This window comes from Helicoverpa zea, chromosome 23 (genome assembly GCF_022581195.2).
Source record: "Helicoverpa zea isolate HzStark_Cry1AcR chromosome 23, ilHelZeax1.1, whole genome shotgun sequence".
NCBI lineage: Eukaryota > Metazoa > Arthropoda > Insecta > Lepidoptera > Noctuidae > Helicoverpa > Helicoverpa zea.
The window spans coordinates 297,265-324,278 of NC_061474.1; the positions used below are offsets into that span (position 1 = coordinate 297,265).

Here is a 27,014-nt window from a genome sequence, read left to right on the forward strand (position 1 = left end):
TATTTGTTTAATATGTATTTGTTTAAAAAGTCTTATCAAGATTGTCACAAATGGAGTATTGCACGCGATGTTCTAAATTCAAATCACTTTGCCGCTCTAGAGGATAAAAACGGCTTTTGCGCTCAGATATCAAAGGGTAAAACTACTCTTTCCGAGATGGTGGGATGAAAAATATTTATTTAAAACACCCCCAAGATAAATGATCAAACTTTCTTAATCTTATTTTTGTTTTTTTTTTTTGTGACTATATCCAAAGCATAATGACGCATCAAAACTCGTATAAAACTCGAAAATTTGTGATAGCCCTCTTTGCGTAGTACTTTACTAATATCTTAGACACCAATGACTGTGTTTCGGATGGCACGTTAAACTGTAGGTCCCGGCTGTCATTGAACATCGTTGGCAGTCGTTACGGATAGTCAGAAGCCAGTAAGTCTGACACCAGTCTAACCAAGGGGTATCGGGTTGCCCGGGTAACTGGGTTGAGGAGGTCAGATAGGCAGTCGCTTCTTGTAAAGCACTGGTACTCAGCTGAATCCGGTTAGACTGGAAGCCGACCCCAACATAGTTTGGGAAAAGGCTCGGAGGATGATGATGAATATTTGCGTAGTAGTAAACAAAAGGCTATATACATTTACAGAACAACAAATGCATAATTGCTTGTAATTTGCCCGGTGATCCAACATGGCGGCAAATCATGAACATTGACGTATGATGAATGTTTGTCATCAGTCAATCAAGCAGAACTGACGGCAGTTAATTAATAGCTGATGCTCTCATGTGGCTTCTCGAAACCTGAACTGACAGATATTTGATATTATAAGCAGAAACTAGAGTAAATATATACCTACATGAACCAAGGATTTATTATCCTTTACAAATACGTAGATATCCTTGTATGTGTCTTGCTGAAGTTCTCTTTACCTCACTGCAACTTTTCTTAAATAAAATAGGTATCCCAACTTTCCACCAATCTCTAAATTCTCAGTGATTCACAGCGTCTGTCGAGCAGCGATAGCGACAATCCGGCTGAGCCTGGCCACGCGTGGCCAACGTGTGGGCAACCGCTAAGCCGCACGAAGCCCACACGTGGCGCGTCCAGAAGGATTGGATAGTTCCACAGTTCGCTGTGAAATATTACCGGATTGCCAACTGTTTCTGCACTTGAATAATGTTCTATTATTCAAGTTTCCTTTCGCAGTTATATTGGAGAAGAATAATGGAGAATAATGGTATGTCGTTACCAGAACACCTGAGTTATTGAAACAGAGCAATGGAATTATTTGATGGATTTTACAGGAAATTATGTTTTGAATTGAATGAAATTGCACCCTAAGTATAGGTGGCTTACGGTATACATTTGAATGAATGTGTCCATATTCCCCGTTTGCTACATAATACGTTCAGTTTGAATGCAGAACTAACAATGTATGAATCATTACAACTGTGCCCGCAATATTACTGCATGAATGTAATACCATTCATTGTTATAGTCATATGAGAATATCTTTTATATACGGTTTGTTGAATCAAGCAAAGGTATAACAATTTAATTACAATTATAACTGTGAGGTTTATCAATGCACAATATGAGATATATTTTTGCCCTTATTCCTTATCGTTCAATTAAAAGTAATCAGTTACCTCAAATTTATTAAAAATATCAATTTTAAACCTGACGATAGTATAAAAATATACTTGTATACATTGGTGGACACACTTGTCCAGTGCAACACATTAAAAATGTTGATAAAGTATTCAGGCGCGAGTACTTCGATAATGTTCACTAAAAGCGTTTCAGCGTCACCGCGCCCGACTGCGGGACATCGCAATTAATTTCATGTCACTCTTCATTTACCGTATTGTGTCGGAATGGTGATTTAAAAACATAACATATAGGTACGTGAAAAATCTTTCAGAGTACCTCAAAAAACAAGTACTACAGCTTCATCAAACGAAAAATTACCCATCTCCCAAAATAATTACGTCGTAACCAAGCAAAAATCATCAAACATTACCTATAAAAGCAGAGCTCATTAAAATTTCACCCCTTGAACACGGAACAATCACCCATTTTCATAAACCGACCCCAACGGATTATAACACCCGAAACACTTCAAACAATCAAGTAATCCTATTTAAAAAAATAGCCTACATCACCGGGAAACACCTCGGAATCTTTGGGCGGAATCCTTAAAAATTTTGCAAGAAACTTTGCGTTTTAGCTATTGAAGGAAAATCTCAAGTTTCCGTCCGGGAAAGTTTGACCGCGCGCGATTTGTTTAGCCCCAAGCTCCCCTGATCCGGTGTAGTGGGCGGTTACACTACTTTTAAACATTGTTCGCAACAAGGATTTTAAATGTTTTCAAGCTTTACCGTAGCGAGAGCCGTGCTTTTGTTTTGACCGTTCTGTTTGAATGCAGCTGGTTCTGTTAGAGAATTGGGTTAGACTGGTGTACTTTGAAGCGGTCAATGTTATCACAAAGATTGGGTCTTTTTATTTCAAAATGCACTCCGCACTCAAGAAGAGCCAAAGGTGTATGGGAGATTTAGGTTTCATTCTCAGGTAATGAACAACAAAAGTTGATATGAAATAGTGGTATCGTACCTTACCTGTGTGTGGTACCTTAAAACCATGCCCAAAGAGAAACAAAACCTTTAACATCATATGCACCCTTATTGTCCTCCTTATCATTATCATCTACCTAGCCTTTCTCCAACTATGTCGGGGTCGGTTTCCATTCTAATCGGATGCAGCTGAGTACTAGTGTATTATAGCGACTTATCATTCATACGTTATACTCACTGTCAAGTTGTAGGCTTGACCTGTTTGTCAGAATATTCATTTGGGAGACATACATAAATAATGTAATACTCTCCAGTAGATACCCTACAATAATCCGACAGCAAAATAATGAACTTATCTAAAATTCCAATTCTCAAGACAAGACGAAGTTAACTCGAGTCCAGTTCAAACAATCCAATCCCCGGGCGATTGAATCGCGTCCGATCGCCGCCAATCGCGACCAACCGCAGCCAATCGCGACCAATCGCAGCCAATCGCGACCAATCTCGACCAATCGCAGGCAATCTCTTCAGACCAATCGCGCCTGATTGAAACTCACACCCACTACAATAGAATTAGGGTTGAGAGAACTGCCCGTTGTTCTGTTTTTTACTTAAACTTGTTATTCACGCGTATTCAGGTTTTTTCTTAGTGATCCAGTTTCATTGTAGGTATGTTTGTGTTAGGGGTGAGTATATTCTAGGTATAGAAATATGCCGTACAATAAAAGAGTACAAGTTTCATTGGATGTTTAATAAAATTATGTGTGCATATTATGTGATATTGGAAGCTGGTTTTCAAGAGAGATTCCTGGAATAAATCAGCATCAAAGAATATCGATAAAGGCAAAAAAAATAAACAGCTTCCACTAAAAGGCGCCTCAAAAACTCGAGTTCTCCATAAAATATGATCTCTTACGAACTGCACAAGATAAGGAACATTTTCAACAGACACGATTTCTTTTCACCGCGGAACAGCGCGAAATAAACTAAATAGATTCAAGTTCCCGCTATCAATCTAGCTCATTTCCACACTATCAAATAACCGATAAATTCTGTAGAAACGTCAAAATCCGAATAGAGACGCAAACAGTTCAATATCGGGGCAGCTAAAATGCCCTGAAAAGCGTTCCTGTTAAATCCATTCGATTCATCCGGGCAGCTAAAATGTTCGCAAAAGCAATTCTGCCACGAAGCGTCCCAAGATTCATTGCTGGCAATTTGTAGGCGCCTACGTAAGCGTCCTTTGTTCCACGGTTTTAAACTTGGAGAGAAAAGATGTGTTGTCACTGAGAGATACGGGCTCTCATAGGTTATATGGATTAACCCATCAAGCTAATAACCCTGTACCAGTGCGAATGTAGTATATCTTAGTAAATAAGAAAACAACTGACTCAAGCTCATGTTACTGATACGAGTTTAAGTATCGCATACGTAATACGTATAAAAATAAAGAAGTGTGAAAGTGTTTATATATTTAAATCTAAATTAAGAAAACATATATATAACCGATGATGTCATCAACGCACCAGATGCGGACATCTAAGATACTTACCTTGAATTGAACTATTTGTATCTCATTTTAAGTTAACTGTAATTGTTCTTTTGAAAATATATTCCTTAAATCTATAAGACCTGTATTATATCAACATTTCCTTATTATCAGCACAGAAATATGAAATAAAAACTATACAGCATAATAACTCTAAATACAAACTACAATAAATCCACAATTTTTACGCCACGGCCGCTAGCTGTACGCGACAGACGCGCTCAGTTTACGCGCGTACTAAACTGACGTGTAAACCCGTACCGGGTAAATCGCGTAAAATTGCGTAAAACCCGTAAAGTTACGCGAGTTGTGTGTTGTGTGGGAGATATTTATTGTCTCACTATATTGTTTAGTGTATTGTTTTATATTTCAGTTTAGTTTTGTTTTATGAGCGGACGTTTCTAACGCATACGTAGAAGATATGTACTATTACTATATCATAGTCATATGTAACTACTATTTTTCTGCCAATGAATCAATCACTTAGAAAGTTACATAGAACAGAAACAATTTATACAAATACAAGTTAATGCTACATGACCGAACTATAAGTGCTATTAAATCCCTATGGGCGATCCGAGTCAAGACGGCGTGGGACGTAACATCATAATCAGCTTACAGTATCCATGTTTTCATCCACATTAGGATTACCGCTATCCCATGTAAACACCCGCGACACATTCCCAGCTATCCCAAAATTTATAGCCGCCGTGTATACAGCTTATCCGACACATCGAACCGGATTTAACCGACCAAAACTGGTTATATGCGCTCCGATCCGGACGAATTTGGCTTCGAAATTCCATTTTACAAACCCCAATTAATATTTTGCGGTCGCACAAACAAAGGGCAATCGAATTTGAACTTAATTTGTGGCGCTATAAGAAACAATGTTTGTTCTTGTGGGTGTGTCGTATGTTGGTGTATTTTATCGAAGTGTTATACGTAATATCGTTTTAAAGTTTCCGATGATAGGGGCTTATTGTCGAATGATAAATGTATCGTATTGTGAATGTCGAATGGACAATGTTTAACGAGGCAGTTGATTAAAGAATATTTCGATTGTCACTTGTTCAGTTGAATTCTGTCAGACAAATATGCGATATTGACATTGTAATCTTGAAACATAAAGTGATACAATAAAGCTTTCAGGATTTTTATCTGCCGAATATTCAATTCGAACACAATCACAAAATTGAGTTTTGCAAAAACCAGGTGCACGTAGTTTTTTGACTCTTTCAGTTCGTTCAATTAGCGAATACCTGATCGTTGTAATGTGCTCACTACCGTTCAACTCCATACTGATTTACAAGCTGGAACCAACTATCGACTAACAATGTTCAATGTTCAATAGTTTGCCATGACTTTATTTTTAACCTATCTAGATCAGTACCTACATCAGCTACATACATAATATGCAAAGTAAACGTACGAGTAGTTACGATTCGGGGATGTTCACAAAAAACGTATCGTTTAAGCAAATCCCCGATGTCGTTAGATATGCTGCTCCCTGCGTGACGTCACACACATTTGCATCTACCTGAAGGTGCTGGTGAGAGATGGATGTTATGTCTTATTTTAAGATTGTACAGGATTTTACATCACTTTTATGTTGCTTTATTAAACCTAAGACAAACACACAAGGCTTGCACAAATACTCACGGAACGCGAATAATCATCATATGAGCTAATTGTCGTCCTCTGCTGAACGTAGGCCTCCACCAAGTAACGCTATCTATGCTAAAAATAATTTAGAACATCCTTTTGCATTATTGCATTGAAATTAATTGTGACATTTTTTTTTTTTTAATACAAACATTTCAGCTTGAATGTGTTTAACTTAGTTATATGACAAATTCACAAGCCACCGCTAGTACTGAATAATTATTTGTAAATGCAAATTGTATCGTACAACACAGAACTAATTTTGGAACTACACGTTATAGTAGCCAGTATCTATAGTTATCAATTACCGGACTACAAAGCAAATATGTATAGCATCGCGTTCAAACAAACAAAACAGTCTCGCGATTAGGTATACAGTGCATCGGATATAAGCTATGCATAACATAAGATTGCAGTAGTTCAGTGCATTGGGTGCAGTTACTGCAGTTGTAATGTTCAGCTAGAGAGGTTAGTGATTAGACAGGTGCTGGACAGCTTTATTTGGTTAAGCTTAGGATAGTCAGGTGCAGTAGCATTTGTTACAGGCAGCAGGTTTGGTGATCCAATATTAGTAAAATGATTCATGTAGGTATATCTCATGCATCATGTTGAAGAGTATATTCAATACCAAAAAGCTTTGATATATGCGGTCGTGATTAAAATTAAAAAAAAAATGCCTATTTACAACGTTACCTGCATAAAACTTTTTATCATAAAAATAAACCGACTTCACAATTAATACACAGAAAGGGATGAAAAAAAACTTTGCTGAAAATACTGCAGGTCTGACTTTGTTTATTTTGCTAGCTTTTTTCTAAACTACTTCGCGCAACCGGGTAAAAATTAGCCCATAGCAGTTAAAAATCTAAAATATCAGTACCTAAATCTTGAAATTAGTGTTTTCAAACAAACTCTTGAACTTTACAATATTAGTCCTACAGATTACAAGTGCAGCAGCAGTTCGGCGCACTTTATCCTCCTCGGTCGAGTTTGGTCTCCGTGGCCCAGTTCGCGGGCGATCGGCCGAGATTAGCATAATCTTAGTTGAGACTTGTTGGTAATCGCTTCGTAATAACTAGTTAACAGGTGCTCGGAATTTCATTATTCGAGTGAACGCTAGAGGAACGAGGTCGGGAAGATGAGAGTTGAGAGTAAGCTTCGGGTGATGTACGAGAAATGCAATTGCATTGCTTTATTTGATTGTAGTGGAATTCGTTTCTAGAAAATTCTCGTGAAATATTAAGATGATGGATGTTAAACATTTCTTTCTTTTTTAAAGTTGTAAAAGCTATATCGAGCATACACTTACTTCAATACTTATCGATTAACGACATAACATAGTGTTAATATTCAATCAATTAATCAAACATTTAGAATATAATTTAAAATAATAATAATAATTTTAGGTTAGGTTAGGTACTCTGTTACTTACAGCATCTGTTACTTACTCTGTGAAACACTATAACTCAGCTGCATCTGGTTAGACTGGACGCTGACGCCAACACATCTAGGAAGAAGCTAGGCATATGATTATAAGCCACACGTCACGAATACATGCGTACATCGGAATTCCTCCCACAAACACACAACAGGAGACATATTAATACAACAGCAGTTACGACAATAACTCGAGCACATATTAGCATTCCGCATGCAGACAGATGGCGCCACTGACAATACTTGTCCGGCTGACACGCGCGGAACAATGGCGCGCGCGGACAACTTGACAAATTGACGCGGATGAGAAATCATGGACTTGTGGGTGTGTGTTATTGTGTGGTTATGACAATGTGCACTATGTCTTAAACCGCTGTTTGTATGATTGAAAGAACCTTAGTAACTACTAATGTTAGTGTTTGACAGGTGATCTATCGAGGAAAGCTGTAGGCTGTTTTATATCCGGGTTCGTGATGTAATTTCCACGAGACGCAGGTGGAAGCGCTTCAAAATGGGTGGTGGTTTGATGCCCATTCGGGGCAATAAGATGAAATTAAGTCCTTAAATTTTATGGCCCATTATGGCGGTATAAGATAACTAATAAGTATTTCCCTAAAAATGCTTAAGCTCTTAATGAACAATCTTAAGCACAAAAAATGTCCCTAGGTACACCACAGATTTTATTTCTAGTTAATTAACTGCAATTTCGAGACTTAACCCTTGTTGTTTTCAAAAGAGAGAGATTGCCTCATTATTTCAACTTGGAACTTGTTATATCTTCAGAATAAAGGATTATATTATCAAAAAAATACCTTTATACAAATTCCCGCAGCTGTAAAACCGGATTCGCGTACAAAGACAAAGTTATTTTTCACATCAAAGCACAGCATGCCGAAAAAGAAAGAATGTCAGAGCCAAAAGTACTCAAAATAACAGACAAAGCAAAAATGTACGAGTTTTCACAAAAAACCCGTCGAAATAACTGAAAGTTTTTCATGGAAATATCATAAAAATACGGTTATGTTAGTGCAGACGTGGAAATATTTGTGACAGCTTGTTAGTTCCGTTTTGTTTTCGAATAAACGGCAATTAAATACCAATACATAGTGACTGCGTTACTGACAATTTGTATTGTATGCAAATGAGCAAAAAATAATCAAAACTACGTATCAAAGCGTAGATTTTTACATCGTTGTATTTTTAAATCGTATGGATTTTTACGGCTATTTCTAAAAATTTTGGGGATGTCGAATGATTAAATGTGGCTAAGCTGTATCCCATAACTTTCTAAATAAAATGTATTCTGCACATTGTTATAATCCTAGATAAAAGCATGTGTACTAATTTCTAGTAATTAGGTTTTTGGTAATGCACTAACGTTCTATTCACCCAATAAAATCAATATAACCACTATAGCAAATACCCACTTTGAAGCAGTATACACGTCGAGCTCCCCACAACAGTAAATCCGTGCGGAACTAAGATCAATGAGCGCCGCGCAAAGCCGGTACCGTTAACAAATTGAGCGGATCCGTCGCTGTAATACTCAAAACGGAATAATTGATGCTGGAGCTGTTTGAGCGATTTGATGTTACGATGGGAGACTGATGCTGATGATGGTACAGGTCTGGTTATGTGATTACAGTTTATTATGCATTTTTCTTCTCTGTGTGAGAGGTGGTGGCTAACAGTGGGACGATGTAAGGCTGATGATGATGATAAATGCTTCTTCTAACCCAACCCCTTTTTTTTCCGACGTCAAAAATCATCAAATGACCCCTCCCGCTATGGGTTAGCAGCAGTGAGGGAGTGTCAGACTCTTACTGACTAAAAACCGTCGTGTTCCGTCATAGGCCGTTTATGTACCAGGGCCGCGGTATCTCTTTCGAACAACCCGCAGCCCCGGCAGGCCTTGGCCCTGCTGGGCCCCACTGGGGTTGCTGACATCTCTTTGAGGAGCGCGTGGAACAACGCGCGCCGTCGACACGGGTCTGTCGTCTAAGAAGACAGAGGGACGATGAGCCACCCGAACTCACCGCCCACAGACCCACGCCTACGGTGGCCGGGAGTCATCACGCGACGCCCGGCGCCCATGGTGTCTACCTGGTCCAGCGCGGCGGCCGGGATGAGAGGTGCGTACTCTCTGGCGTTCCGCCTCCTCCTTCTCGAGCATGACCGCTTCGCAGAAGGAGGCGACGGCATCCCATTCCCTCTCGCCCCAGACCATGGCCTGAACCAGGGCCGGACGCGAGAGGTCGCCGCCGCCCAGAGCCTCGACGAGGACCCGGCGGTGCCCCTGCCACGCAGGGCACTCCTGGACTGTGTGGTCCACCGTGTCCTCGGGGCTGTCCGCACAGTGGTGACACCCGGGCGCCTCCTCACGATCGATTCGATGCGTACCTCCCGAAACAACCGTGTCCGGTGAGGACCTGCGTCATGCGGTACGTGAGGGCGCCATGACTTCTCCCGAGCCACTCCTCAAAGAGGGGACTTACCGCCACGATGGTGGCGTGCCCTTTCTAACCCAACCCCTTAGATTGGGTTGTTCGTGGGTTGGTCAAAATTGCCCTGTTTATTAGTCTTATTAAAAAATGAACTACATAATACCAACTAGCTAGCTTTGTACATACATAATAGATATTTATATACTCCTGTCAGGGATGCTATGGTTAAGCCATGCATGCCATCTTGATAGTTGTCACTGTAATAGTTAATTAAATGTTAGTAGTCAACAGCAGTCTTATTTATTTCAGGCAACTACCGATGCATTCATTAGCCAATCAAACCGCTAATTTCATAGAAACGAAATGTAATTAACCAAACCAAACTAGACTGATCTAATGCAACTCCAAACGGACACTAATAGACTGAATTAACGAAATTCCGCGCAACTCTAATACTGGGTTAAAATTACATTGTACGGAACCCGCGGTACTATTCCATGTGTACAGTGTTTGTACGGAACCGCGGTAGCCACAACAATATGTATGGAGAAATAATTAAATTTACAACACAACGAATTAAATCCCCGCTGTGGTTATGGCGCATGATTTCTAGCAATAATTTCGAGTGTGGTTAAACGTATTTAATTTACAGAATATTAATTAAATGTTAAATACACCGCCAAAGTTGTTACTTTCGCCATCACTTTTCTATACATTACACCTCTTTGCCAGAGTATATAGTACAAATATAGATAAGCTGCGACAGGTACTTAAAGAATACAACGTTATTTAGGCAAAGAAAACCGCAGAAAATTAAAAAAAAAAACTCACCAAAAACAACACTTAAAGAACACCCTTTTCTATCAAAATACTTAGAAGTTCCCCAAAGCTTCAAAGTATACTATTCTTTTAAAAGACAATTATGAAGTGACAGATTGTCAGTCTATTCGGCGAAACAACGGCCCATCTACAAAATGACTATAATAAAAATAACGTTCAAAATGTACAAGAAAATGTTCCCAAAGTAATGTTTTAGGTGCAATTTATCGTCACAGTTTGAACATAAAAAACATAAATTATTCGTAATGATCAGCGGAAGTGCATCTTATTTGGTTAACAGCTTCTTGATGGCATCTCGTAGAAACATGCTTTATGATGATATTATAACTACTATATAACCAAAGTGACATGTTAAGATGTCGATTTGTGCATCCTCTACAGCAAAGACCTTTTTTTTATTATTTTTTTTATAATGTCAGGACACCTTTTCACACACGGTCGGTTAGCCCCATGCTAAGTTATTAATTAACTTGTGTTATGGGTGCTAACACAACTGATAAACTACATATAGCTACATATATACATATTTATAAATACATATTGTAACACCCAGACCACGGCCAACAAGCATGCTCATCACACAAATGTCGACCGAACCGGGAATCGAACCCGGTACCTCAGGTTCGGCAGTCCGGCATGGTAACCATTGCGCCATCGAGGTCGTCGCCTTTTGAGTTCATAGTAATTTCAACATATTGTTATAATGTTTTTCTAACCCGCTTTTTTCTATTGACAGTCATTCCGTTATCCGTTACAGCCTTTTTATCGTCCCACTGCTGGGCACAGGCCTCCTCTCACATGGAGAAGGATTGAGCATTAATCACCACGCTTGCTCAATGCGGGTTGCTGATTTCAGACTATACATATAGTCCAGGTTACCACAAGATGTTTTGCTTCGCCTTTTTATTAGCCATTGATGTCCAAGATATACTTAGAAATTACATACAAACTTATTAAAAAAAAATCATTACGTACTAAAAAACGTTACTTGTAAATATTACCTAATTTACTTTCTTTCATTAAAAGTAAACTAATCTTGCAATCAGTCTCATTTTTCACCTCAACGAGCATTTTCAATATTTCTTTATAATGATAATTTTACCTCTCATCTTTTCGTCAAGGTTCACGTTTCATAAGAATTTAATCTCTTCACAGCATTGAAAATGGAAAAACTGAAATAACGCCCATTTTCATTTCAGGGAACAGCTGTAATTTAAAACTTTTTGTGCGTTTTCCAGGAATCGTACCCGTTAGCTGTGAAATTTCATGTTTTACACAATTTTAATGAGTTATTTGGTTGCTTTTTGTTTTATTGAGTTCTCAAGTTACTTAAAATTTCACCGAATAATCATAATAAATTGCAGTATAATTTCCGGTAACACTTCAACTTTATTTATACTCATGATTTTTGTTTTTTTTTTTTTCTATTTTGAATTCTCACACCAATATAATGGGGTAATATTCTTTATTAAAAGACTTATATGCTACTAGAAATAAACTTTACTATTGGACCTCTGCGTAAAAACTTTCAATTATAACACGAATAAAAAACTTGGTCTTACAAAAGTCCCGGATTTAATGCTCAGTTCAATTCGTCTTCTCGAACACAGTAAATAGTCTATACCTAGTATTTGTGCTAGCCGGTACTTTGTATGACCACTATTTAGATTAAGGTGATACGATTACCAGTAACAGCGACACATTCGAAGATTATTGCTGTAAACGATAAGAAATCATCCCAATTTGATTAAAATCTTACAAGTTAAACAGCACATAGTTATGACTAAATTCGCGAACATTACTGCAGTAACTATCACGGTACAATGCAGCTGCAACATATATTATGCAAATTAAACCATTACAAGAAATTAAACTACCAGTTAACTGTAACGTTGTGTTTGTTATGTACTACTGTATTACGTGCGTTAACTACTTGAGGTTAATTGGAGGTATTAACGGAATCTGGTTAAAAATGGAGGTGGATATTAACTTCATTTTATGTTAAATCCGATAAGAATTTCTTATCTTTTGTGTTATGTAGATATATGGGCATGAAGAAACATTGATCGCAAAACTTTGAGAATCGTCACTAGGTACTTGTTACAGCAATCGAAAGATCGCAACAGATATGAAGACGTTCTTTTTAGTTAACTTAGTAGGTCACTTGTCTGAGGTGGAAAATTTGCCAAAAAACAAAACAAATGATGCAGAAACAGCGGACAAAAGGGCTTTAAAAGGCTTTGTCGAAGTAAATTGTCCCGTTTTTATCTTATTTTGCCTTACCTATGAGTAAGAAACAACTTCTTTGAGTACAGTAATTGATTAACTTGAATAACATGTCAAACTAGTTAACATACAATATTTGCAACACCATAAAAACCCAAACAATTGCAACTCATTATCGTTATCTAACTCACCACTACTAGCGACCTCTATTGCCGATAACTGCAGTTATCGTTTACTGATTTCAACAATAGATAGCGCTCCCGTCCATGAAACTTCCGTTGTCAGTTTCTGATACTAGATGGAGCTGTTAAGTTTTTGAGTTTTGCAGAAGTCATGAGTTTTGTTTTTATAATGTAAACTGATTCTTTCGATCTATAATTTGGTGAATTTTATTGTTTTTTGGTTGTTTTAAAATCTGTAAATATTTTTATCGTTAGTTTCTAAAAACTACACTAAAGTACAAAGTGTATATTTTCTTGATAGTGAGATTAAATATTTAGATTTCTTTCCTTACGTCTAGATAATCCAGAAACTAGAAGGCAAAGTCACACATAAATTGTAAAGACATTTGGTATCACGTAAACGTAAATTAGTTTACAAGGCTCACGACAACACTAAACGGTCAGTGTTGCCATAAACGCCTTTATGTCTTTATCCGTTTATGACGTCACTTGTTGTTCAGGGAGCTGAATTTGTAAATGTTGCCAGTACAAATAAGTTGTTGGCAACAATAATTAAATAAGTAATTAACTTGGAAGGAATTCTCACAGGGTATGAGATGAATAGAAATTATACTCGTTGGAAATGAATTTTACGGTTGGGTATAAATGTAAAAGTTTTTGACATCATTATGACGAAAATGAGTGTATGTCTAACTTGTTCACAATTTTGTAGAATTAGATTAAATTATGTAACGTAGGTACTTACTTATTTTCTGTGACAAAGTTTTTCCTTTCTTACTTTGACATGATTTAGAAACTCCATATTCTTAAGTAAAATCTAATGTGTTAACAGCAAAAGAATAATAAAAATCGATAAACTTTCTACCAAAGTACCTACATTTCAGCCACTCTTTACTTATTCATCGGAAAAGTTTACAAAGAAAATGATTCAGAATGGTCTCATAATTCTCACCACAAAATCAACAATCGTTGAAACATTTCGACAATGAGTGAGCTAAATCGTTCCCGAATATATTCAGCATCAGTTACCGAATCAACGCGAGATAAACAGTGATAAATGATTCTCCAACACAAGCTGATTCACACCTTATCAGTGACGGAATAAGACTCAAATTACAACAGCGAGTGAGTAAGAATTACGCCTAAAGTAACAACGTAAATATTCAAAAGACATCAATCCACATGCCAGGTAGGGAAGAACAATCAATCTCTGATTTTTCCTGAAGAAATCTGGTTATCTCTTTCTGTTTTACAGCAAATTGCATATGAGTGAGCAGGACGGATGTTCTAATGAAATAATGATAGGGACAAAGTTAAGTATACGAAGTTTTCAAAAGATTTTCTTCGTCTTATTTTAATTTCTTCGTCTTATTTTAACTGGAGGTTTCTTTTTTAATGTAATTACTAATTAGGAGCGTATTGAGAACGGACTCGATTCCAAATTATTTTAATTTGGTTCTATACAATCAAAGTTACATTTCTTTTGATAATTAAAAATTTATGAACTGAGCTTTCGTATGTAATGTTTTAATCGAATCAAAAATGGCTTTCACATCCCTTTCAATTTAGCCAAATTAACATTATAGGCATGATTATTGTCACATAGACTTTTATGTATTCCTATTTACACATACTTCTGTTAACATAAATTTCACAGCACATACAACCTACCATTCAAGGCTACTTATCCTCTTCCACAAAGCATCTCACCAGCCTCCTCAGGGAACAACCGTGATGATACGACTGCAAACTCAAAGTGTTCTACTACGTGCAAATAATTTGTTATAGTTCGGCCATTCAGAGAATGCGTTCCTGACACGTCGCGATTGAACTGACGACGTAACTTTGCAATGGCGTTGCAGTTACGATAAAAATATTTTTGCTGGTTGTTTACCGTTTTAACAATTGAGGAGCATTAAAACAACATTATTATATCAATAATCAATGAATGTTATTACGTCGTCAGTTCAATCGCGACGTGTCAGGAACGCATTCTCTGAATGGCCGAACTATAGTAGACCTCACGTCACTGCCTGATAGAGTCACGTAATAAACACCTCTAGATATGTAGATATACTTTACGCTCCCTCTTGAATATTCCCCACGAATTTCCAAAGGATTAGGATTAGGAAGACTTTGTCTCAAACTTTTTATACGGTTGAACTGAATGAATTTTGAACTTTATGTTGTATGTGTTAGGGTTGTCTTTAAGTTGGGAGTGTTGGTTTTGGCGTTTGAAAGTCTTAGGTTATCTGTTATAGTAATGTGTGTCTAATTTTTCTTTCTTTTGTTTGCAGGTAAAGAAAATCTTCGAATAAGAGTAAGGTTGGATTATTATAATTTGGAGTAAAAGGGGTATTTTTATTACAACTTTACACATTGCCTATCATTAATTCATTTAGTATCCTCATAATGGGAAAGTAATAATAATAACCGACAACTACTTTAGTCATACATAGAACCTGTATAATATTACTCAATACAGTATAGTTTCTAACCTTAAACATGAATGTTACATTAAATACCTTATTAAAAGATAACCCTTTGTCTTTAAAATACAGTGTGACCTTTCACAAATAATTAAAAATCTGTTGTCAAAGTTTTCAGCAATTTAAATTCTTAAAATCTAATTGACATTTGGAAATTTTAAAAGACAAAGAAATTAGAAAAGCATCAGCGAAAGTACTTTGGAGGCTTTGCAAATTACTGCCACTTGGCAATTCTGATTAATAATTAATTAGATTTAACTTTGTTTTAAATGACTACATAATTAGGAAATTATTTAACAGGCGAGTTCCATTCGCTGTTCATAAGCCATATGTTTGGTTTGGATGAATCGATAATTACTTTCTTTGTGAGTTCTTTCTTCAACTTAAGATTGGCATAGCACGCGGGTTAAAATGACTTAAATAAAATTGTTAAAAGTTGTAATTAGTAAGTTTGATAGGTCAACCTAATGAAACCGGACGAAGAATGGCTAAACCAAGTATTTCTAGCAAAAAGTAGGCAAAGTTGATTGTTTTTAAACGCAGATGAGAAGCCTCAATGTATAAATAAAACATTTAAAACTCTTTGATACGATTTATACCCGAATGCATCAGAAATAAAATGGCTATTATTTAAAACGAGAATGGTTTGCCGCAAATTAAAGCTCACGTTTTCAGTCTGCCTGTTTTTATATTAAAATCTTATTGCCATTCCTTCTGTTATATTTTGGTTTTCATGCAATTCTGCATCGTTGCATTTCTTAGCATTTTTTTATTACTTTTCAAATTCTCATCACTTCTTAATATCAAACATTTACACATTTACAAGAGATTAAGAATTCGAAGAAAAGATGAAGATCAAATTACATTATTTCTCCCACTTGGCATCAGTAGTTTATTAATGTTTACCAAATAGAAATATGTACATACAAATGTATATATACTGAAATTACTTGTATTACAGATACTACTGGGCACCCAATTTAGTTGTTTTTGTTTACCAAATATTGAAATACATGTACAAATATACCATAATTGCTTTTATTTAATTCTAACTGTAATTTTGCAACAGGTAAAGCCTGGTTTTATTTTGATGTTTTGTGGAAATGTAGTTGGAATCCCGAACAGAAAAATCTAATTATTTTAGAGGTTTCAAGCTTAATTGGAAAACGGATTACTCAAATCCTAGGAACGGATTTATTTCAGTTTTTTCGGTTTATTTGGGACACAGCTAAATTTCATGGAATAGATCCAGTCATTTGCTGGAAAATGTAATATTTTAACCAAAAGGGAGTTCAGAAGTATTTTATCAACTTGCTTTTGAATGGGTACAATGAAAAGGAAACCATATAGGCTGAATTATGGTCCAGAAAATGGAAAGGTTCTTAGGCTATGAGAGTTAATTTCTTTTACAGTTCTATATATTAGGGTGACTTTGATACTCGTGATAAAGCCACTTCTAAAGCATGTTTTTCTTACGGTAATACTAAATATTATTCTGATCTTAGTCTGATATATGTATAAGAAACCAACCCTCTGATCAACATGCACCCATTTACATTTCATTCTCATTGAGTGCAAACATCATGCCCCACATACAAGCCAATCTTACGACTGTGACAATGTATCCGACGTAAGAAACACGTCGGATACATTGTCCTGGAGGCAGTTTACATAAGTACCACCCCCCTCTCGCCCTCCTCTAAGGCAGCAACACTTTCCTCCGGCCGATGTCACCGGGTCCCTATATAAATGCAAATGTGGTGACCCTTTGTTACGCAGACCTTACAAAGTAAATTTGATGGTACATTACTTTTATTGGTGCTGTTACCGAAAATCCCAATATTCTTGATTTTATTTTGACCCGGTTTGAGACGAATTACGTTGGGGTTTGGGTTTGGGACAGGTGTGGTGATCAATATTTTTTACGGTTTTTAAATAAGACATTTGTTTTCTGCCTAAACTGTCTTGACCAAGGGCATGTCAAAAGAGCCAAAAAGATTGAAGCAATTTAAACGCTATCATCAAATACTAGATAAATAACTATATCAGTAAGACTATGCACGTCTAACTACGTTAGATACCCAGTACGTTATTAATCTTGTAATTACAAAATGATCACAAAAACATCGAAAATTTTTAACACATTCACCAAAATATCAGTACCTATCCTAAAATCTATTCATACATAAATTCAGAATTAATTAAATGAAAAAAGTACAGTTTCAGCCGAAACAATTGGCAAGCGCCCCAGTTTTCAAACGTTCGGGAAATATATGAAAATTATGGAGGCGGTGGTTCCATACAAATGCTGTCACAGACCGAAAACATGGTTTTTAGGGTTCCGTAGCCAAAATGGCAAAAACGGAACCCTTATAGTTTCGTCATGTCCGTCTGTCCGTCTGTCCGTCTGTCCGTCTGTCACAGCCGATTTACTCGGAAACTATAAGTACTACAGTGATGAAATTTGATGGGAATATGTGTTGTATGAACCGCTACAAAAATATGACACTAAATAGTAAAAAAAAGAATTGGGGGTGGGGCCCCCCATACATGTAACTGAGGGATGAAATTTTTTTTTTCGATGTACATACCCGTGTGGGGTATCAATGGAAAGGTCTTTTAAAATGATATAAAGTTTTCTAAAAAACATTTTTCTTAAAGTGAACGGTTTTTGAGATATCAGCTCTCAAAGTCGTAAAAAGTATGTCCCCCCCCCCTCTATTTTTATAACTACGGGGTATAAAATTCTAAAAAAAATAGAGGTGATGCATGCTAATTAACTCTTTCAACGATTTTTGGTTTGATCAAAGTATCTCTTATAGTTTTTGAGATAGGTTGATTTAACTGTAATTTACGGAACCCTTCGTGCACGAGTCCGACTCGCACTTGGCCGGTTTTTTATTATTAATTCAGTTTTTTGTTCAGTTGGATTTTTTGCGACCGATGTGCGGTTTAGATACGAATGTTCATGTATAATTTAGCGTCAGGCAAAACATTTGACGGACGAACTGATAAAACCTCAAAAAAAAACGCGAATTTACAAGCAAATGTAAACGAGGCTTTTCTGAAATCACATCTATCTTGAATCTTGAAAGGTCGTCATTGAGTCAGGTTGGAGCAAAACCAAAACTTACGGCATATTTACTGTTGGTGATCAGAATATTTTAGCAGAAATAAAGTCATTTATTTGTAAACACAAGTGATTTGACTTTATTTCTGCTAAAGTATTCTGATAACCAACAGTAAATATGCCGATGATGAAGATATGTATCATGCTTATTTGGAAATCATTACTAATCCAGCTTAATTAATGTGGCTATTAAAATAAGATAACATTTAATTGAAATCAGTAAATTCCGACCACAGCTCCACATTAGCATTCACCAAACTGAACAGAGTGCAATATTTAATATTTTCATAACCTTGTTATCAATTCCAGTTCGCTTCACTAAAAGCCCACAATCCATATTGCAGGAATGTCATTCGCTTAAAAACTACCGTCGGAATAACAGCCCAGCCGTGGTAGGCGACCAGCTGTGGTAGATAAAAAATATTCCATTTCCCAAACTCTGACGTTTCTCTAGATACGTTTGTTTTTATGCATATGTTTGTGTGTGTGTGTGTGTGTGTGTGTGTGTATGTGTATATATGGGGGATGTTATAGGCTGTTCGAATACAAAGCTCTTTTGTATAGCTAGGTATGTATGATATAGGGGTAGTTGTTTTATTGCATAACTTTAGTCAAAGTGTGGTCTTATTGGGAATTGCTCTTTCTAGGCGTTCTTAGGTCTGTGCATTTTTATCTGTTTTGTGTGATTTAGTTTAAAAACAAACTAAGAAGTAAAGTTAGAACAAGACTGTCATTTTGCTGAGTTCATGCATATTTTAAAGTAAACAGAAAGTATTGTTTTTTTTGTTCTCCCAAACCATTTGACAGATACGGAGAGAATAAAACATTCACTAGTTTAGGTTAAACGATCTTAGTATGCAGGTATGTTCTTCATTTTTATATCTGCAACAATAATGTAATACATCACCGCAACTCGAAATATAAAATGAGATATCTTCAACATAGGTACATACAGTGAGAAAATAAAATATTTTATGTTAGGTCTAGCTTATCCAGGCAAAGTAGTAAATACTTTTAGCACATCTGCGCAGATCATAATCTGACCTAATAATAATATTATGAATGTATGCTCTGCTTTTATAAAGTTTTAATGACTAAAATCTTAGGTTCGTTACGACAGATAAAACATGAATAACATATAAGTACATCTCAATGAATAGTTATTATTTTCAAACTCAACCATTGCATTTATGCTACAAGAAATGAATGGGGGAAAATGGCGTATATATAATAATTCTAATTGCATTCATTGTTTTATATCTGATTGAATTTAAGATCTGAGGTTTACATCGCATTAGGTAATAAGAAGGGAGAAATATGATAGAATGCAGCGAAAGTTTCATTATTAATTCCATAATGATTTAAATTTAAGTTACTTACGTAAAGCATTATGATTCTGCATACTTTCTATTTAAAATAACATTTTTAAAAGAACAACTCGCTATTTTTAGAGAGAACATCTTGAAAATGAAAATAAAACTTAAGTAGTAGAACACAGAAAAAACTTGAGTTTTATTAAACACAACAGCCCGCTATTCTGAAAGTAATAAAAGTCTGGAAAATAATATATTACTGAAAGGCTTTGAAAGCTAAAATGAAAATTGCATTAAAAACAGAAAAGTATGAAAAATCTTCATAAAATTTGAAATGAAACATTAACTAAAACAGCTGTTTTTGTTCAGTAGTTAACGGAGTATTAAATTTTTCAGTTAACGATCGGTTTAACTGCTCCAAGTAATTGCTGAAACTGATGCCTGGCTTTTATGTTCAGCTCAGTATTAAATAGATAGCTCGCGATTTTTGACTGTTTTGTTAATTAAAATACAAAAAGGAATGCAGTTTCATTTTGTATCAAGGAGCATATTTAAACATAAGTAAGTCCTTTTAAACCGACTTCAAAAAGGAGATTCACAGTTTGACCTGCATCTATATGCATGTTTGGGCGCGATTATCTCTTTTTGTTTTTTATGTATTTTTCAGCATAGTATTTTTTACACTTACCTCTAGAAGAAGGTTTGAGGTATATTTCGTAAGTTTTTATTTTTATGTATGATATATAGGTACATATATTAGGTTCCATGAGATAATTTATACTTAAAGTATATCATCAAATTTTTCAACTACATTAATTTCTTGAATTAAATAGTAAAATAATACTCACAAAAACTATATACCATATAACATAAAATACAGAACGTGGACCGTATTCGAACGATTCGCAAGCAAAAAGTATCGAACGTCTCTTAACGACATTTTAACGACCCGGATGGTACGCTTTAAGTGATTCTTTAGGGCTCCAAGTCGTGACGTCATTGGGAAACTAGCTTCGACCATATTATGTACTTCACACTACTTCTACAAATGATAAAAAAGCAAGTAGGTAGTAACTTTCTATCATTCGTCATTTACTTTGTACCTATGTCCCTAATATACCGCAACTAGATGTCAAAGACCGTCAAGTGATTTGCATAATATTGTGAGAAGCATTATTTTTTCTGACTTCACACCTTTACAATGCAACTTATTAAGGAATCTCAATGAATTTGGAAACACCTATTTATTTATGTAAGCTGTTTGGCATCCCAAAAAAACCGTGCAGAAAGTACTTACGTAAGTAAAGAAGGTAGGTAGCCTTTATTTTCCCACCCACACAACCTGAAAATAAACAAACATTTGTACTGAAACCTCAAGAATAATGCATACCCAAGTTTACATCCCACGATTCATACAAAGAAACTGTTTAGTAACTACATTGTGTGCATGTGTGTGTGTGAGCAGCTTTACGCTCTCGTCAAAGTTCTCGCTATTGTTGGATCTACATGCAAACTGTGGAACAATGAGTTATTTTATAGTTACGAGTACGTACTTTGTAAAACTAGTGTTACGTTTTTGAAAGTGTATTCAAGTTTATTATTTAATTCCGTATGCACAATCTTATGTTCATAAAATAAAACTGCCACCTCTATTCATTCATACACCATCGTTGGTTACCATGGCGACACGCGGCGTCTTAAGTCGACGACAGCGCCACTGAATCGGTAGTAACTACGTACAGTCTTGTCTTGCGTCTTAGTTCGTAGCATCGACAAGAGATGGCGCTGTGATAAAGTTCGTTCAAAGGAGGTTTTCTTTAAATATATCATGACTTTTTTAAAATAAATTATGCCTTATATTTTATTGTTTCTTAGAAGGGTAGCAATTTTAAATAATAAGACAATATAAACTTAATCGGCTTAGAGAGTATTTTGCTCTCAATTTGGTTCAGAATCCGGGTAAATCTGGATAAGCCTAATAACAGGTAGGCAACCCTTGCGACAAGGTCTTGTATTTACTTTTGCGAAATATTTTAATCAGGGTCGGCACATAATTACTTAAGTAGACATGGTAAGTGATTTTAAAAGATATTCATGTTTTTGGAAGGTTGGCATAGGCACCTAATTTTAAATACCTACCTACTATAATATGCTTAATTCTTTTATGTATGTTATTATTTTCGTATAAATGTAGTAGTTTATTTAAAAAAAGATAAGTACATCGTTTAAGTTTCTATTTATAGTGTGCACATAACTTCTCTAAAATATTATAAATATTTTAATTATCTTCTTATTAAACTAATACTACAAGAAGCAAGTATCCTCCATGAAATAGTATTAACTGAAATTGGTTACAATCCCGCCTGGTCGGACTGTCGCGACTGCACTTGACAACTGCACTAATGGACTAAAACTTTGTTCCTTTAATAGAAACAAGAACTACTTCTATTTTGTATGGCACAGTTTAATATCTTACAACGTTGAGAACTAGAGAAAGTTTTAATTTATTTTATTAGTCTTTTTTGTTAGTCTTTTTTTTTTCAATCTGACTTCTCAGCTAGGCTTTAGGTTTTTCTAGTCTAGAACGAAATAAAAATAATTAATACCATACGATAGGATGTTTCATTCACTGAAATTAAGACAGTTCTTTGTGACAAGTGTCTTGAGTGGTTTTATTATACGGCAACAAACTTCAAAGAAAAATTACGACCTTACGGAAATCCCAGAAATATGATAGTCAATATCAATGCCTTAAACATTATCCGAAGCCAAATAAGTACTAAACATCTTAGACCATTCTGTCTTGACAACTATTCCACCGCCTATATTCTCGAAACCAATTCCCCTAAGACATGCCTAGTATGCTAGTAGTCCTATCTCCTTAAGCTCCACATTCATAAATAAACACGAGTCTTGGAGCAGTACCGTCTTGATTAAATTAACTCCCACAGTGCAACTATCCTGTAAGAGCCGAGACTCAACGCCAAAACTGTTATATCTCTTATTCCACTCAAAACTGGATTAAAGCGGTTGTAACCAGCTTTAACCGGTTCTGATGCTGCCTTTTATAGTGTTTTAAGAATATCTGTGTGTAGTTTTAGTTAAGTTTTTATTCTTCTATTTACTTTAAAGGTACCTACATAAAGTGTTCTAGTCTGCAGATAGTACACATTTAAGATATTTGTTTTTACAGTTTTTTTAAGATGATTGTGATGATCATTGTAAGATGATAAAAGAAAATACATAGGTTGATTTTAAAAAATGGTATGTACCTACGTACATTTTAATAACAGTTTTACAGTTTGGTATTTATTTACCGGAAGATTTTAATACCTTACATTTTTGGTGGAATTCATTGAAACTGAAAATCGCAATCAAAACCTCATAATTTAGAACAATTTAGCACTTAGTTGCAACAACATTTTTAATATTATAACTTACAGGCTCCTTTTAACAACTGCAAAAAGGAACATACATTTGCCAGCAATTAGAGAAAAGCCGGTCATAATGAACTGCCCCAAGCATTGCGATTCCGCCGGCGATCTCAGATCATAAAGTTACGCCATAAAGCTGATTTACTACTGAATCGTTTCACTTCAACTATTCTCTAATATCTGATCCTCATTCCGAAGTAATACCTCGTGGATTGAGAAGAAAAGGTCGGGCTTGTATGACTGGTAATGGGTTTATCAGGTGTTTAAAGGTAAAAGGTTGTACAATTGTATATCTACAAAATAAAATAGATGATGTCCTCCCAGACGTAAAACAAACAAACTAAAATAGAAGTAGTAAATAAAATAGAATATATTTTTATTATTCGTCCGTCAATTCAAACATTTCTCATCGCTGCCAAATCATTACTTATATCAAGACACTGAAAGATGAGTTCGTAAAAAATAAATAACGTGCCTTGAGCACAAAACTCGGAACAATTTTAAAGTGGGTCCGCTCAGCATTAAGATTTACAATCAAAGTAAAAAGTTTCGCTCGACTGAAATACGACAAAACATTTTTGTTTAAGATATACTTTCTTTTGTTAAACAAGGTTTCTCTTCGCGATGGTTACTTAGATAGTGAAATGGGGTTTAAAACAAATGAATTATGAAAGTTTCAAACAGTGCTTGTTTGTGTGTATGTTACTTACTATAAATATTATAAAGCTTGTAGTGTCAGACTGGAAAGGAAATAAAACTATTCATGTGACTGGGTTTCTAAATGTTCTTTACACATTTATAAAAGGGGACCCATGACCCAAATTATGCTTTTCTATCATCATCTCCTGAGCCTTTTCCCAACTATGTTGGGGTCGGCTTATTAAATTATGTTAATTATGTAATTATGAAATTATAAAATATTAAAAATTAAATCAAACACGTAATACGATATCGGGGATATCGAATGCGGTTTGAATCTTTACTTTGAATTAAAATTGGCAGGTATTTGAATCCGCGACAGGCCTTATCTCAAAAGCCTTTAAATCCGCATAAATTGAAATACCCAATAAATATAACTATAGTATCTATACGTTTTAATTGTGTCGCAACAATAAATCGCTTTGAGCGCTGAAAGCGTAATCCAGCGCCCGATTGATTGCTATTTAATCAACCAATTCTCGATAAAACGCCAGCTTTTACGTTCATAATAAAGTAGTGTATTTACGTACTTTTATTTTTGAAAGACTTACACACTAATAAATTGTTGCTGACATATAGCCAGTGGGAGAATATTCTTTTTTTTTCTTAGCCTTTATTGTCCCACTGCTGGGCAAAGGCCTCCCCATTTTGTCTCCACACCTCTCGATCCTTAGAGTGCTCGCACCAGTCAGGGTTGTAGGCGTCCAGATCGTCACGCCACCCCTTCCGGGGCCTACCACGTCTGCGGTGGCCATCCTGTGGTATCCACTGAGCAACAACATTGGCCCACCTGTCTGGATGCATTCGGCTGACGTGCCCAGCCCAGTCCCATTTTAATTTTGCTGTTTTTTGGCCCACATCGAAGATTCCTGTTTTGGAGCGTATGACGGTATTGCGTAGAATATTCTTAATTCATTAAAAAATGGGAAACAACGATGAATACGAGAATCTAGTAAAACTGTTAAATATTATAAAAACACTGAGTTTTAAGTTTATTTATCGCAAATTATTCCTTGAAAACACAGAATAGCCACGGACAAAAGTACTCCGAAACCGGCCATTAGTTGATTGAACAGGTTACTTTTTTATTTTATTTTTTTCATAATTTTCATGTAACTAATATGTTCGTTTGTATTGTTTCAGTTGAGGCAGTAGCGCAGTAAGCAGACAAGATGGCGGCCTTCGTAGCCAAGCAGATGGTCGGCAACAAATTGAGTGCTGTCAAAGGTGAGTTCTATGTTAATGTTTATTAATAAGTGCTTTAATTACTAGAGCAGGATATAAACATAATTTAACGAGCATATATCCATGGTTAAATAGGTCTGGTTGGTTATTAAGTATATATTAAGTAGGTATATTTGCTAGTATTGTTTTTTAAAAGCCAAGAACATGGTCTTCCTTTAGTCTTTAAATATAGATTACGCTATACATAACAATTCCGACCAATATTTTAAATTTTACTTCTGTAAGAATTGAAATTTTCAAAGTATTCCCCATAAAACATCAACTCCGTGAACCCATAATCAAAACCCATTAAAAATTCCAATCCACCATTAAAGAAGATTAAGAAAACTTTAAAAGTGTGTCCGCGCCGGTGAGCTGAACTCGTAACGAGCGCAGCTACGTGCCCCCCGCTTATTTAGCCAATAGCGAGGCGCCGTGTTGTGACGTACCGTCGCGCTCGCAGTTCTAGCGCTCATCGCTTACTAGCGCGATTTGTTTGACTGTACGATTGTGTTTTGTTGAGACAGGCGGTTAAAGGAGTTGTGAAAGATTTGATGATGTAGCATGTGTTGTAGTTATGTAGAATGATTGAAATTCAGCTGCTGAGAGTGATGTTTCATATTTCCTGAGTGTGTCGTCACGCCTAGATGGAATAGGTTGGCTGTCTCTAAGTAGATACCCTACTTAGTCAATAGATGGCAGCACTTATAAATCGTTATGCCTCATAATTTTGCAATAATACTAAGCAATAAAATATAAGAAAAACTGAGCCAAATTAAGTGCTTTCTCTTAAGGGTATTGTTTCGCATCCAATAAATCTATAACCAGGCTAGAAAATCATAAGTATTAAGGCGAATGAAGCTCATGCTGATAGATACAGATAATGTACCTACCAATCACTTACCACTGTCGCTATGTAACGCCAACAATCAGCCTCTTATCACGGCTTATTTACACAAACGCTGTCAATCAACAATCACCACCATTAATGCGAGGTACGGGAGACTCCCCCAAAGTCCCCGTGGGTAACAAACATTTACGCTACATTTCCCCGCGGACGAGTCACAAACGGTCCTCTTTCGTGACAGATTATTATATCTACTTCTATTGAAAGTAAGCCATAATAATTTTGGATACTACAACACTAGCCGTTGTCCCGCGGTTTCACCCGCATCCTATCGGAAATACAACGCGAGGTTATAAGATAAAAAGTTACCGATAGCCTTCTTCAATAAACATGCTATCTAATATTGAAAGAATATTTCAAATCGGACCAGTAGTTTCCGAGATTAGTGCGGTTTTTTACATACATATAAATATTGCCTCATGTTTCTAATATAAACTATAGATTAGGATAGTTTAGAAGTAAATTCTGTGACGCAAACATTCATGACTATATGAATAAAGGTATATCCTTTATTGAGTAGGTACATAATACCTAATATGTGTATGATGAGTTCCATAATTAAATTCCATTAACATTAATAGGGGTGTAAATAAAGGAGCTAATTATATCATAAAATTATTTATTTATATTTCACTAAGCTAATAAATTCGATAGAAGTTATTACACTGGGTAAATTAATACCCTGTAATGGCACGTTTATTTTATTAGTTCATTTCTTATTTTTAATATTCGTTTACTTACAACTATAGCACATTTCATTGGACATTAAGTTATTTAAAATAGTCATTGTATGTATAATTGATATGAATGAAATTGGAATTCTATTTGGAGAAGGCATGAGAGAATAAGTAAAATGAAATACATGGTAGTAGATCATCAGTTAAAACAATTATTTAACTAGTCGTAA

General features: G+C 35.7%; 1 protein-coding gene across 1 annotated transcript in view; it reads left to right on the forward strand.

The window, feature by feature from the left end:
- The window catches only part of LOC124641949 (complexin), a 302,550-nt gene that overhangs the window by 189,975 nt on the left and 85,561 nt on the right, over positions 1-27,014 (forward strand). Inside the window, exon 3 of the mRNA XM_047180216.1 lies at positions 25,120-25,203. Within this exon, the coding sequence (XP_047036172.1) occupies positions 25,149-25,203 (55 nt within the window). The 5' untranslated portion in view covers positions 25,120-25,148. The remainder of the gene's footprint in view (positions 1-25,119; positions 25,204-27,014) is intronic.